Source organism: Nelusetta ayraudi, unplaced genomic scaffold (genome assembly GCF_046127955.1).
Source record: "Nelusetta ayraudi isolate G7.1 ecotype Tasmania unplaced genomic scaffold, CSIRO-AGI_Nayr_v1 ptg000017l, whole genome shotgun sequence".
NCBI lineage: Eukaryota > Metazoa > Chordata > Actinopteri > Tetraodontiformes > Monacanthidae > Nelusetta > Nelusetta ayraudi.
Window position 1 is genome coordinate 3624974 of NW_027466067.1, and position 15064 is coordinate 3640037.

The window sequence follows — 15064 nt, forward strand, 5'->3', positions numbered from 1 at the left end:
TTCAGTGGGCAATGCTGAAAATGGGCGTGGCGACATTTCTTCACCTTATTCCTGCTTTATAACTGAGGAGAGGTGCAGCCAGTGCAAAGCTGGTGCAGCTCACAACAAGTCTGCTGACTCATCAAAGTGGCATCAGCTCCTTTTGGACAAGTACAAACATCCCCAGAGAACATGGAATATTACTGTTTGCATAGGCCTGTTTGGTTCTTTAGTGAGGATTCTCATTTTATGAAACCGACTGCAGCGATGCAGTTTGTTCATGTCCAACTCTAAGAAAACACAGCAACGTCTCTGCAAATTTGTTCTCCGTTCTGTTTGAACAGACTGCGATAAGAGTCTCTGGACTGGCACTGTTCCAGAGTCTCCCAGCGGCCCGTGAGTGCAAATGCAAACACAGCTGATGCCTGTCAGAGTTTCACAAAAAAAAGAAAGAAAAAAAAAGAAATCTACATTTGTCAAACTGCCGGCGCCTGACAAAAAGAGGCTGAATGGGAGACAGCTGATGAACAAAGAAGCCTCACAGCAACAAAGAACACAGCACTGGTGCAAAAACGTGAAATGGAGTAACTGAACAGATGAAAACTTTTTCACTCATTTTCAACGTTTTTGTCATTAACTAACATTTCTTATTACTAGCTGATTCAGTGCATTACACCTACATTACATGTAACTGGAAATGTCATGGGTAACATTCAGTCTATTGGACAGTGAAAAAGTTTCCACGGAACAGGAATAATAAAACAACGTAAAATGAGCATGCAGTGCGCCGCACAATCACTGATCTGAACCGCTTTCTTTGCCACTGTTTGCTTGTTCAACACGCATCACTGCTCTACGCATTTACCGCTGCAAAATGAAGTAGAAATTGTCAAATGTCAAGGTTCAGAAAAGCATTCCAGAAAATGTGACAACAAAACTCAGGAGGCAAGTTTTAAGTGCATTAGTGATCAGTGGTTACAATGCTCAAGTCCTTTCAGTGCACAGTGGTATTAATTCAATGTACCAAGTTAAATAAAATCTTCAGGAAAATTAGTAAGGTTAAAGAAAGGTCCATTGTTTCAGTGCATACAGAGAGTTAACAGTGTGTTTCATGGGCAATGTTAGTAACAATGGATTACAGAAACATTAAAAAATTTAGTTGAGATCAAACTTACTTTTTTAAATTAAAATTTTTAAAGTAATATTCTGAGCATCAGTCATGGACAGTCGTGCCTTTGGTGAAAATAAAATGTCTTCAGAGTGAAAACGTTAGTGTCCGTTTAAAAACCAGGGAACTGAAAGATTAACACCCAACAAGATGAGACACAAATGCTTTGCTTTTGAGTCAGAGACCGAAGAAAAAGCACAAGTCCGTTCGCTACCAGCTTGGGGCGAATGGTTTCGCACCACATCACACAGCTGTTACCTACAGTCCTCTTGACTTGAACTAAAAAATGTTTCATTCCCAATCACTGTGAGGTTGAGTCTGAACAGTCTGAGGGTAAATATTTGATCTGTAGCTACTTCCACTCCTATCGTCACTAAATAAACGACTGCCTGTTTATTTGGTCTCTTTCTTTGACTAAACTACTACTCGAGCCTCTCCTCAGTGTAAGTAATGATGACGATCAGAGGTCTTTTAGTCTTGTGGCTCTCAATATTATACGTGGTCTGGGTCAGGTGAGTCTGCTCCGACTGGACGACGTCGATCCTTTCTGCCTTGAACACACTTTCCGACTGGTCGACCTCAACGGCCTTAGTTTGGTGCTCGGATTTGGACAGAACAAAGGATCCCGTTTTGACCGCGAGTTGCGATTGGCTGCTTACCCTGAAGGGGCTTTTGGGGATGCTGACTCCACCCCAGGTGATGGCCACGGTGTGTTTGAGAGAGGAGGCCGGCGTGTAGGAGCAGGCGTAGATGCCGTCGCCCTTGCTCTTCACCTTCACCTCCACGGGAAGCCCCTCCGCGTCCTGACAGAGGAAAAGAAATATGAGCGCAAGGGAAAAAAGCAGGTGAAATGCAACCGGTTACACAGCAAGGCTGGATTTCTGCATCTCACCTGAGCCAGGATTTTCAGAGGTCCCTTCCCAGCATCCTTAGCGCTGACTGTGAACTCGGCAGGCTGGTTGACCACGCAGCCAGTTTTCTCCAGGCCAGGACCGTAGGCCTCCACCTGCAAACACATAGCCGGGGCTCAGTGTGTATAGAGGTCATGACCTCACATAGTCTGGTCTTGTCACAATATGAAGCAACTCATTGGAGAGTTTTGTTTTTTTTTTGGAAATGTTCATGTGAAGTCAGATTTTTCAACGTCACAATGTACTTGGAAAAAGTGGATGTAAAACTTTATTGGAGTTAAGACCCAAAACTGACACCAACGCGACGTCATTTCCTCGCTGACCTTGTCTGTGTTGTTGCCGCTGTTGTCTGGGACAATGCAGGCCATGAAGGGGCTGTGCTCGATGTCTTCGTCGTCGCAGGTGACGTGGACGGCGTACTCCCCGGGCTCCGTCGGCCAGTAGCACACGTCGCACGAGCCGTCGTTCTGGTCCTCGCACTCGATCTTGGCCTGGGACGGCCCCTCGATGGCGAAACCTGTCGGCCGCAGAGATCCGATTGGATTGGACTGAGTGCCTTCATTCAGGCATCACGCTCAAAACATCACACTTGCATGAACTTTCTCCTAAAGAAATCTGGTTTTAGGGCACATTGAAACTACGAGTGTGGGGATTAAAAAAAACAAAAAAAACAGGAGACTGACCCAGCACGCCCACATCTGTGCCCACCGACTCCACCACAAAGATGGCAGGTTTCCCCACAACGCCTCCTTCCAGTCCAGGACCCCAGGCCCTGATGAGCTGAGGCCCCGCCTCGGGACCCACTGACACCTCGAAGGGACTGAAAGAAAGAGAGAGAGAGAGAGAGAGAGAGAGGGAGAGAGAGAGAGCAGGACTGTCAACATGGAGGAGATCACACAATCCTGTGGTTACACGCAGTGAGGTAACTGCTGTGTGTCAACTGTGTGTGTGTGTGTGTGTGTGTGTGTGTGTGTGTGTGTGTGTGTGTGTGTGTGTGTGTGTGTGGAGCCACAGCTTACACTTACCTGTTAAGCTGTCGACTGACGCACTCACCTCAGTGTGTGTGCGTGTGTGCGTGTGTGCGTGTGTGTGTGTGTGGATACCAATATCACCCCAGTTGAAAGCGTTTACGGTCTTTTTCCTCCATCATGTTTTACTCGTACAACAGCAGCCCTGCTATACTGATCCAAAAGCCATTACAAACATACCTTTACTCCTTTACTATCTAAATTCCTGCGTGTATCTTCCCTCTGGGCAACAGATGTCTCCTGCTCCACTGTAACATCCATTCCGGTGCGTGCGTGCGGGCAAGTGCGCTGGAATGTCTAGCAATTGCGAGAGACTTTGAGCTTTATTGATTCCATCACCCACTTTGGGCAAAAGTGACACCATCGCCTGCCCTGCCGGGGTCGCCTGCACTTGAGCTCTGACGTTGTCGACAACAAACAGCGATGCCACATTGTGTTACATCACGAGAGTAAAACGTCGAACCCAGAAATCTGCCTCCTTTCATCTGAATTTGCAAATGAAACCACCGACTGGCGTTTGTGCCGAGGATCTCGTCGCTTCTAACCAGATAATTCATGACAGCGTTTCATAAATACTTCGAAGCTTCTCGTGCTGAACTTCAGGGAGGGTTTCCAGAGTGGAGCTGGTAGTTTTCAGGGCAGTGTGACATCACCGGCGCAATCTGGAAACACCTCTGGGGTCGCAGGATGTTGTGCGTCGAACAAATTGCTTTCCTCTGTGGAGTCGGGCTGGTTTGCGTTTATTCGTACATCTGGGGGCACCGACTGAGAGAGACTCAACGTACCTGCGGCATCGGCCAGTCTCCTCCCCCCACCTTGTGAAGATAAACCAATCAGATAACAAAGAGCACTCTGTGCAGCAGCAGCCCCTGAGCGAAGCGTTCGTGCCTGGTGAAATGAAATCGGATTTGGGCCAAAGTGAGGCAACTAAAACTGCTCACTGATGTTGAGACAACCTCTTCATCGTGGGAGAGTTGCGATGCTGAGAAACCCCGAGAGGACGGCCTGAGCCCGATTCTGTTTTAGATTATGACGGAGTCGCAATCCCACACCAATCACGCTGGCTCCCTGTCAAATCCCGTCAATCTGATTCTGAATATGTGATTCATTTTGGTTGCATTTCCCCAAAACACAGCGTCAAGCTGTTCACATCTACTGATTGGCTCATCTTGCAGCCGGGAGTTTCCTAAATAATCTTCGATTCCAGCTAATAATGCAGCCAGGACATTCTAGTATCATCAAGAAGAATCAAACTGACTAAAAATACAACTGACATAAAAATACAAAAACAAAAACCAGGGCGATCCAAACACTCTGGCAAACAGAGCGCAAGTCCAGACCACAACTTTTCACTCCCTGGTGGATACAACCATTCAAATCAGATGAGGTAATGCGCTGAGGTCATTCCCAGGGAGAGAGAGAGACACACAAGCAGACAAACACACACACACACACACACACACACACACACACACACACACACACACACACACACACACACACACACACACACACACACACACACACCAAGTGCGGAGCTCACCTCTTCTGGATGTGCGTGCCCCCCCAGGTGATGGACACGGTGTATTTCCCGGTGCTGGTGGGATGATACTGGTAGTAGAAGACGCCGTCCTGACTGGAGAGCTGCTTGACGGGCTCCTCGGTGCCCTCTGCTCGGCACAAGCGCGCGCAAAGCAAAAAGAAACGTTTGTCAGTGTTTTTGTTGAGTCAATGGATCTTACACACAACACAAAAGTGTTGCAAGATTGTATAAAAATATTATGAAATACAAACTAAATTGACGTAAAAATAAAAAAAATCTAAACTTGTGTCTAAATAAACATATCAAAAGGGTAAAACAATACATAATAAATAAGGATAAAACGTAACTAAATAAAAGGGGAAAACAATTTAAAATAAGGAGTGGAACAGTTAGAAATAAGATTGTTTAGCAGTATTAGTTTCGTACCCGCATTTTTCTGTTCCCTACCTGCATCTGATTCCCTTAACCTCTACCTGTTCCTCTCTCACTCAGTACTGAGGGAAATTAAATCATGCGTAAGTGTAAAGCTACATTTATAGGGGTTCCAACTTGCAAGATAGGTTTCAAATGGTTGTCAAACCATCTCATACTGTGAGAGTTTTCCCTTTAAAATGTATCTTACTCTTTCCATGCGTGATGCACTGGTTCGCTCACCCATCCACCTTTTGGAAATAGGAACCATTGCTCCTTTCCATGACATAGAGCTCTGCACACTTGACTAATTTCTTCAACCACATCCAAACAGAGGGATTATCAACCGAGTTGCCAGTTTGACGCCCCCCCCCCGCACTCACTGGGCCCCTTGACGACCACCTTCAGCTCCCCGCTGCCGGCATTCTTGGTGTCCACCTTGAAGTCGCCGTCCTGTTTCACCCTCATCCCCGTCGGCTGCAGGCCGCGACCCGTCGCCCGGCACGCCCCGGGCATGCAGGCTGTAGAAACAAAGGAGTTGTCGCACACAAATGAGGTTGAATGGCACCTCGGACGGAATGGCGGCCCAGTGAAGAAGCAGCTCACCTGGTCCCACGTCCACGCTGAAGGGGCTCTTGGGGATCCCCATCCCTCCGAAGGTGACGGTGACCACGTGGGGGCCCATCTGGGTGGGTCGGTAGGTGCAGCGGTACGTGTTGTCGCCCTTGTCCTCCATCATCACCTCCACCGTGTTCTGGCGGCCCTGCGGGTCTCGGATCATGGCCGTCACGTCCCCGGTGCCGGCTCCTGCACAGGCGGGACAGCGTCAGTCATTGCAGAGCAGCGGTTCTTCACCGGTGTTTGTCAGTTATCGACAGCGCCAGTTGCAAAACATTTGAAAGGTACGAAGCTTTTATACGTGTAAACATTTACAAACACGAGGACCGAAAAGACTCAAATTCCCCTCCACCGCGATGACGAGATGGTTCATGTTGCGGAGCTTTTAATAGCCCGGCATAATGAGACGCTTCTCCTCGGACAATAAACAAATTTGCAGCCTCCCTGCTCTAACTTTACCGCTCGCCTCCCCATGTACACATCATTTTGGTAAGAACGTTCCAGAAATGAGACAAAAGAATCAAGCAAACATAAGCGAAAATGCAGCAGTGTAAACAATGACTTCCATCATAGACAATGAGAGGGTTTTTTTTTTTCAGGACACTTGCGGTTTTTCCTGATTTTGAAACAGGATCCCGACCAGATTTGGACGCTAATGTGCCACTTTTGTGAGGTCTTGTGTGTTTTGACTGTGGCCGTTTGACATTCCAGCACATCGAAAAATCTTTCGCAGTCCATTTCAGTGGCCGAGTTCTCTGACCTGCTGTGTAGATTTCGAAGTAGGTGGGTTTGTTGGCAACGTTGCCCACGGGCTCAATTCCGGGGCCCTTGGCTGTGACCTTGGTGGCGTCTCCGAGAGCTTTGTCCACATCCACCTCGAACGGGCTCTTGGGAATGGGCTGACCCGCAAATAAAACTCTCACCTAAGAAACAAAAAACACCAACTCACCCAAAGGCCAAAAATAGAGAAACGATACATAACATGTGCACTTAAAGTTTTTTATTAAGCAGAATTTTGGACGTGCTAACCTGATGGAGTCCAATGACTTGAGGGGTGTAGCTGACGGTGAACGTCTTCTTGCCCTCGTTGAGCTCTGCCTTCAGCTGATCAACACACAGGTTCAAACAGAAAGGTTATTTTTTGAATAAAAAAAAAAAAAAAGGAAAGCCTACAACTCTCACTGTGGCAGAGAATCAGAAAAAGGCAAACCTCCTCCGTGGTGCCGTCCGGGTGGTCCAGGTAGATGGTGACCTGACCCTGACCAGCGCTGAACGTGTCCACCGTAAACTTGGTGGGACGCCTCACCCTGTTCCCCGTGCGTTCAATACCTGCAGCCGGAAAATATCACATGATCACATCAATTAACGCGTACATTTTTTTAAAGGAAGCCCGTCTGATAGCGTGTTTCGTATTTAGGCCACTATCAGGCGGGCTTCCTTAAATAGAACTGTTCTAAATACACTTTTATTAATGTATTTATGTGCAGTATATGAAGCTTTTACCAATATAAAACTCATAAATCAAGCCAAATGTGTGAACTTTAAATGCTTATTAATCAATGAAACAGTCATTGTGTTCTCGATGACGTCCCAAGAAATCTTTATTCCAATAAATGTCAATAAATCCTATTTTAAACTGTGCAGACTGGATCTTTAAGACAATGCTTTTTAACTAGTTATTCCATAGAATACACACACATATCATATATGGGTTTAATGATTCATTTTGCATCAAGTGATTCAAGTTCAAGTTACACATCAGTGAGTTTGAAGGTTCATTAGGACATTTTATCTATGAGGTGCAGTACATCAGTGTGCGTGCGTGCATGCGTGTGTGCATACCTGGCCCATATGCTCGGGCCTTCTTGGGGTTGAGTTTAGGTTTGAGTGGAGCTCCAGGCTTTAGTTTGCCTTTGGGGAACTGAGACAGGTAGGTCATCACCGACTGTTCATCCACGTTGGGGTGAACGATCTCCTCTGGAGTGATGACCTGAACACAAACAAACACAGAGCTCAGATTTGTAATGTATGTAAAAACATGACGTCAATGAGTCCTGATGGGGAAATCGGTCTCTGTTAACGTTGGATGGGGTCATGGTTCCGGAAGTAGCGCATGTTGTTGACGCCGTCACTCTAAGGATGAAATCAGGCAGGAGGTTTGTCCTAACTTTCAGCTTTAGGGAAATCAACACATATCTATTAAAACACCTAGAAAAAAGTAAAATGAGATCTTAACCCTTTAAGCGCCAGAATTTCTTTCAAGAAAATACTCAATTTTAATATCAAGAATTGAAATGGCTGTGACTGAACATTTGATAAAGCCATACTGTAATTGAGAAAAATCTTCAGTATGACCCAAACTTTGTGAAAGGAGTAATTTTTTTTGTTTGTTTGTTTTTGCATTATGTCAGATGTCAGGGATCTGTAGGTCAGTCTCCACAATACCCCACAGGCTCATCAAAATGTTTTATCCACTTTTGATAATGTTCCACATATCTCAAACAGACCCAGCCATCATCACTGTAATTTACAGGGTGACCGCGAACATCCCTGCTGCCTCCACCGGCACTGGCTGGGCGTTTCCTCCCACAGCTTCTACCACGTTGATCACTAATCCCCCGCGCCCTCCATCACCATTAGCGGTGTTTGAGCACTCCTGCTTCCCCCACCACGTCCCCTCATCCTCATTCACCGATTACTCCCACTACACCCCAGAGGCGAAGCATGTGCTGCTTGGTGACTGTCCTGGCGCATCGATTCGTTGCCGCTGCGCAGACTTCGCTCTAACGGGACGACGGAACATCATCGTCAGAGTGCGAATATTCCTCTTCGGAATCTGAGTCAGCCATTACTGGACGAAATACTTTGTCAACGAACAAACCTCTCGGCGACGTATTCTCGGTAAAATTCGCTGTCACTACAACCACTTCCTCGTCTCCTCGACTGAGGCGGGCTTTCTCTCTCTTTATAATCCAAAATCTGAATATAAACACCCCGACAAATGCTACTCAGATTGAAGCCACAGGTGTCTGCCATCTCCTGGTGTAAAGTAGTAACTACTTTTAGTAGCATATTTGCCGCTATGGCCTGTTTAATTCTGCAATGTCAGCTTGTCGCAATTTTGCGACCATGGCGCCTAAAGGGTTAATAACCTGATTAAAGTAGAAACAGTTTGTAAAATGTCTGGCAGCGACAGCGTCAAGACAAATACCGTCTAAAAAGCAAACGCAGGCTTCCTGCACTGTCAACAATCAGGAAACCAAACAGCATCTGCTTGAGATGCTGCCAGCGACCTTTGACCTCAGCAGTAAAAAAAAAATCACTGCAGAGTAAATACCAGCCTCTGTTGTGCTACACACACAGGAAGTTCGATGTTTGGCTGCAGGGCCAAGGACTGCGACGCAGCAGCGTCAGTGTGTCAGGTCGTGTGACCACAATAAGCCAATCAGGCGACAGCAAACACCAACCTGCGGGATGCCCAGCCAGTCGTCGGCCAGCTGCATGGCTTCGGAGGCGTTCTCTTCCTTTTTCTGTGGGTCCCAGGTCTCCCAGTCCGGACACAGTCCTGCCAACGTCACAGCGACAGCGACACTGAGCGACGACAAACTTCGGCCTCGCAACCGTCACCGTCAGACACTGTTTCCAGTCTTGCACATTACCTGGCGCGCAGCTGTCCACCAGTGCTCCCAGTGCTTTGCCAGAGTTCCAGTCGTCCCTGAAGTTGTGGATTGGCATATCGGGGAGCTTGTTTTGAACCCAGCCCAGCAGACGCTGCTTCGGTGTCTTTGACTCTGACTGATGAAGTGAACAACAAGAACATTAAAAAAAACAAGGAGCTTGAAATTTGAAGGTGATTTTGAATTACACAAGAAGAATCACAGCGAACTGGATGCCCACCTCTTCATCCTCTCCCTCCCAGACCGGCATGGAGATGGAGTAGTGTAGAATGAGAGTCCAGATCAGACCCAGGATCAGCTTCAGGTTCCCATCTGTGATGGCTTTGGAGTCTGGCAGAGAAGGAACAGACAGAGGCAGCGTCACGTCCGTGTTCAAAACTTCAGATAACTCTCTGACCACGCAGGTCAGTCACAGTTCGTGAATTCAGAAATGAGACACAAGATTGCGCGACACTTAATGATCTGTGAGACAAGAAAAGTTCTCCTCAGCGAGCTGGTGGACATTATTGAGCAAAGTTTTTTTTTCTCCATTAATCAGCCCTCACAGTACCAGCTCGTACCTCAGACCTGCTCACACACACACACACACACACACACACACACACACACACACACACACACACACACACACACACACACACACACACACACACACACACACACACACACACACACACACTTTAATCTTTGTCTGCAACACACCGAGTCCAGATAAAACCAGACAGCAAAACATTCCAGTCATTTTTCTAATCGCCCAGTTGCCATTTCTCCATCCCATAATAACCTTGTTTGGAGCCAAACTATCAAGCCGACACGGCGGCTTCAGTGATAAATGTCAAGGGCAGGGTGTCGAATTCCATTTTCCAACACCAACACGGAGGAAAATAGGAAAAGTGTTTATTTCAATTGGTGCTACAGATGGTTATAAACAGGAATAAAGTCAAAGGAGGCCTCACAATAAAAAATAAAAAAAATCACCATTTTCATAACAACCCAGACTGGGGGTTTGAAACATACCAACAGTAGTAAGTGTAGTAATTCAACATTACCATTAAAATCACACTTTATTTTATTTATTTTTATAAATAAAATGTGATTACAGAAGAAATTTGAGGTTTTTGTTATCAATTATGCATTTATTTATGATCCAGGTTTTACACCTGATGGTGCAGCAGAGTCCATCTCTTAAATAAATGGAACAAAGCTCAGTGCCTGCGGTCGCCTCGGAGGCCCAGATCACTGCAACTGCAGCTGTTCAGGAATTCCTATCAGAAAACAAGGTCATTAATTAAAAGCCTCCTTCACCCCTTCAAGGGTACAAGTTTGACTCTGCCCTCTTATGCAAGTGGAGAGCTGCAAGCCAACTTTCAACACCCTCCACTGGTGAGTTCGGCAGATATGAACCATGTCAGCACAGCACAGCGCTGAGATTGTGTGCGTGCTAGTGTGTGTGTGTATGTGTGTGTGTGTGCGTGCGTGCGCTCTGCGATTCTGCAGCTCTGCACCAGCTGCAGCCCAAACAAGTTTCAGCAACTCAGGTTGAGGTTGAGCAGTGGGAGAGACAGCTGCCTCACCCACAGTGACACAATACTGGGACTGATGGAGGACACACACACACACACACACACACACACACACACACACACACACACACACACACACACACACACACACACACACACACACACACACACACACACACACACACGAGAAATTGCAACATCTCGCTCTCTGCATTCCTCATCTTTCCGTCTTTGCCAGACTCGACCATCTCCGTTATCTCTTTGTGTTTCTGTCTGTTTTTCTCCCACCGTTTCAAACATTTTCTCGGTCTTCTCTTCATCCCACTGCCTGACACTCTCACATCGACCAAAACGATTTTGCTTATTACTCTTTATTCTCCACCAGAACTCCTTTATACCTCTCCCACTTTGAGTGGAGCTGCCACTCCCAGGTGTGTGTGTGTGTGTGTGTGTGTGCCAAGCTTGCATGACTACCGTTCTCTAGCAAACATCCTGTCGGTGAGCAGCACAAGCCAGTGGCCTTCACGCCGCACGCACAAACGCTCGCACCCACGCACGGCTGAGCTCACGGTTATCTTGACCCTAATCAGTCACACACACTGGGAGTTATAGGAACCAGGTGAGGAAGAGCAAACAGTGCAACACACTGTGTGGATGCTGAGTCTCTGAACTAGCTACTTGTTCAAATAATGACACTTCATTTGCCATAAATTGGGGAAAATGCAACTTTTTGTCTCACCTGGACTGCTGGTATGGTTTTAAACCAGGCGTCTGCTGGATTAATTGATTGAATACAACTTTGTCCCTTGTAGGAATACTTCCAGTGCTTTAGCCCCTTGAACATTAGCACACAAAACAACGTAGTTGATAAAAATGACACCAAGCCGTTCAATTACAGGCGCTACGTTCACCTTTCATCCTTTCTATTATGCGTTCATAGAGCAGCACAGTGGGAACTAAAGTAAAGTCTTCATGTGTGTGTGTGTGTGTGTGTGTGTGTGTGTGTGTGTGTGTTCCATAGACACAGTTTTGTGAGTAACGAGGCTGTCACCATGGCAGCCTATTGTTCGCACGAAGGACGCGATTTCGAGAGAAACAAAGACAGACGCAGACAGAAACAAAGACGGAAAACGGAACAAATTAAAAGGACTAGACAAAACTCTGATAGGGAAACAACAGCAATGAAATCCACACGGTGAGTGCGTGCATGTGTGTGTGTGTGTGTGTTATAAGGAAACAACAGCAACAAATTCCACATGGTGGATGTGAGTCTCAATGGTGACGCACGTCTGAGACAGTTTTATTTATATTATATATACTATAAAAAAGTCACCAACAGTTTTTTTTCTACCTAAATGATGAATACATAAACATAGGAAAAACCTACATACTGAAAACCACAGTGTAATATTTAGATACATTTTACAATGGCTTTTCACTCTGTGACCTTTGAACAATTTCAATTTAAAATCTAGAGTCTTGGTGGCGCCGCCGCTCGTCCCCTGTGATCTCAAACGTTTTCTTATAATCTCATAAGAGTCGAACGGAACCTTTTTTTAATCCTTCTGATCCTCTTTCTTCTTGGTCGTCGAGATCAAGTCAAACACACAAGTCTTTAGTCTGTCACTGAAAACCCAGCGACTTGCTGACAAATTGCCTATAGATGCCACAGGTTGTCAGACACGGGTCCATTAGGAGCTTTAGAAAAGCCCTTTAGTGTACGCTAGGAAGCAGGTGTGTCCTGTCAAAGCAGGAAACCCAGCGAACACACCTGGCTGAGGCCAGTGAATCTATCAGGAACATTACTGAGTCTTTTAGAAGAACTGTCTGGTCCTGTCCACCACTCTGGGCTTCAAGGTTCCTCTTCAGTTCAGCCCTGACGTGCGTCAGGTAAAGAGCACGTCATCATACGGCAGCTAATTCGACGGCCTGTTGCCGTGGAGATGCAACAACCCACACGCTGGCAGTCACAACACTTAAGCAGAAGTAGGCCGGGTGGGGCCGAGGAGGGGTTGAGGGCGGTTTGTGCACCAGGAGAAACGGAAGGTCAGGGAGGCAGATCAAATCTGTGCGTGCGTGAGAACGTTTCTTCAAGGCGAGGACCTTTTGCAACATTCTTATTAAATTGTAAGGTGCAGAGTGAAGCTTAGAGGGAAGTTACGAAGTTGAGTGTTAAGGTGAGGGTAAGGGTGAAGCACATTGGTTCGAATGAGGACCGAGGGACAAAGGTCTCTGTGGGGAAACCACAGTTTTAACCGACAAAGTCAGGGCGTTCCAGTGTGTAGTCATTTTTACTCCTTAGCGTTACATTTTTGAAGGAAGTCTAGCGGGAAGGTTCGAGGTCAGAGGTCAGGTATGATGCATTTAGGGATTGGGTTGGGCTGTTCCGCTGAGGGAAGAGTGACAGGAAATCAGTGTCCTTACAAAGAGAGAGAGAAAAAAAAACGTGTGCGTGAGTGTGAACAGAGAGTAAAGGTGGATCGGGTGTATCTGAATGTTTCCCCTTATCAGCGGGTCACACCCTCCCAGGGGGAACCGAGCAGGAAGTTACATAATTGGCCTGTGGCCGAGTCCAGAGGTGCCTGCTCGGTGAACCGAGGCCAGTTGAGCCCAGACAGACGGGAAAAGCTGCTGACCAGCAGAATGAATGACCACGGAGTGACCAGCCAAGCTCCGCTCAGTCTGAGCTGAGGTTCAGTCAGGGGGCGGGGCACCGTCTCCAGCGCTTATCAGCCTATCAGTGATGTCAGCCGTCATCCGAGACGTCGCGCTCCTCGAGCCTTTACGAGCGCAATGTAATAAAAAAAAAGCATTTCTTCCGGGAGAAAAATATTTTTACTGGCCTGCAAGTCCGAACGGCGGACGTCAAAGCCACTTCCATGCAGCTGCTAACAGGCGCGAGACAAGAAGCGAGACGGCTCACTCAGTCATCGCAGAGCAGGTCGGGATCTGAACGCTTTCAACACTTCCTGGAGTCCACAAGTCGCAGTTACGACATCAGGAGCACAAAAGGAATCTATAATTGCGAAACCAGCATCTGCTGAGTGGTGGATACATGTCTTCAACTTGTAAAAATCTGAAATTAGAAATTGATTAAGGCCAAAATATTCAAGCTATACCATATGTAAAACAAGTTTTTGTTAAAAGGCAGGATCCTGCTCAGACTTGCCTCTCGTGTTTCTCATATATCTCCATTTAAATCTCTGGCACGAGCTTAAACACATTTTCTAGCTTCAGATTTTGAGACAACAAACCTGCACCAAGAGGGAAAACTGAACTTTGCGGCTCCGCCAAAGACTTTCTGGATGTGGGAACTCTTTTCCACCACAAACCGTTCCGAAACGCAGCCGAGTGCCGTTTAATTCAGATGTTTTACGCGACGCAGAGGATTTAAAGTAACATTACCAAGAGTGACCACTAGGGGGAAAATGCCTAGCGCTGAGCAACATTTTCTCTAAACGTTGACCACTGCTCTGGGGTTATTTATTTTTTCCTCAGGGTATTGGGTAAGAATTTGATGTCAAAACATACTCCGTCACCTTTTTTTTTTTTTTTGACGGATTTCATTTCACTACATGTTCCCAACTTGAATCCAAAAGCAAATTACATTATCATGTCTCATCATCAACTGATTACGAGGGGAATTCTTACCGGCTAGGAGGAGACGCACTAGCACTACTACTTTTTTCCCTTGTCGCACTCATTATTCACAATTCAACTCACTTGCCAATACAGCTGGAGCGCATCAAGAAACAAAACCATACTAAGATATATTACACGGCCGCCCTGATTTTTTATATTTATTATTAACCAATCATGTTTCTTTCAACACTTTGCAATTTGTGCAGAATGACACAGTGGGAAAGGAGGAGTTTCAGGGTTTGAGATTAACCACTTTTTGCTTTAACGTTGGGAGAAGCTTGGATGCAAGTATTTCCCCCTCCCTACATTAAATCGTCCCGCCACACCTGGCCTACAGGTGACATATGTGGAAGATTAAGTTGGCATCTCGCGCTGCATTCTCCTCCACGGCAGTTCCGCCACAGACAGCTGGTTTCTTCACGCGATGACGCCACCAGCGATACCGCAGACACATACTGTTCTTCTCCCTACCTTACAATTTACAGCTGAACGGTGTTGAATAGTCGTCGCCTGGGGGGCTCAGCGCCTGGGACTGACGTCAGGCAGCACGCAGCCGGAGACGCG

General features: G+C 46.6%; 1 protein-coding gene across 2 annotated transcripts in view; it reads right to left on the reverse strand.

The window, feature by feature from the left end:
- The window catches only part of flnba (filamin B a), a 53296-nt gene that overhangs the window by 22603 nt on the left and 15629 nt on the right, over positions 1–15064 (reverse strand). For both annotated transcript variants that reach the window (XM_076024812.1, XM_076024811.1), the window contains exons 2-15: positions 9556–9665; positions 9318–9453; positions 9126–9223; positions 7501–7648; positions 6869–6987; positions 6688–6762; positions 6419–6581; positions 5647–5847; positions 5424–5561; positions 4630–4756; positions 2742–2878; positions 2382–2575; positions 2040–2153; positions 1807–1950 (exon numbers count right to left, since the gene is read on the reverse strand). In XM_076024812.1, the coding sequence (XP_075880927.1) occupies positions 1807–1950; positions 2040–2153; positions 2382–2575; positions 2742–2878; positions 4630–4756; positions 5424–5561; positions 5647–5847; positions 6419–6581; positions 6688–6762; positions 6869–6987; positions 7501–7648; positions 9126–9223; positions 9318–9453; positions 9556–9665 (1904 nt within the window). The remainder of the gene's footprint in view (positions 1–1806; positions 1951–2039; positions 2154–2381; positions 2576–2741; positions 2879–4629; positions 4757–5423; positions 5562–5646; positions 5848–6418; positions 6582–6687; positions 6763–6868; positions 6988–7500; positions 7649–9125; positions 9224–9317; positions 9454–9555; positions 9666–15064) is intronic.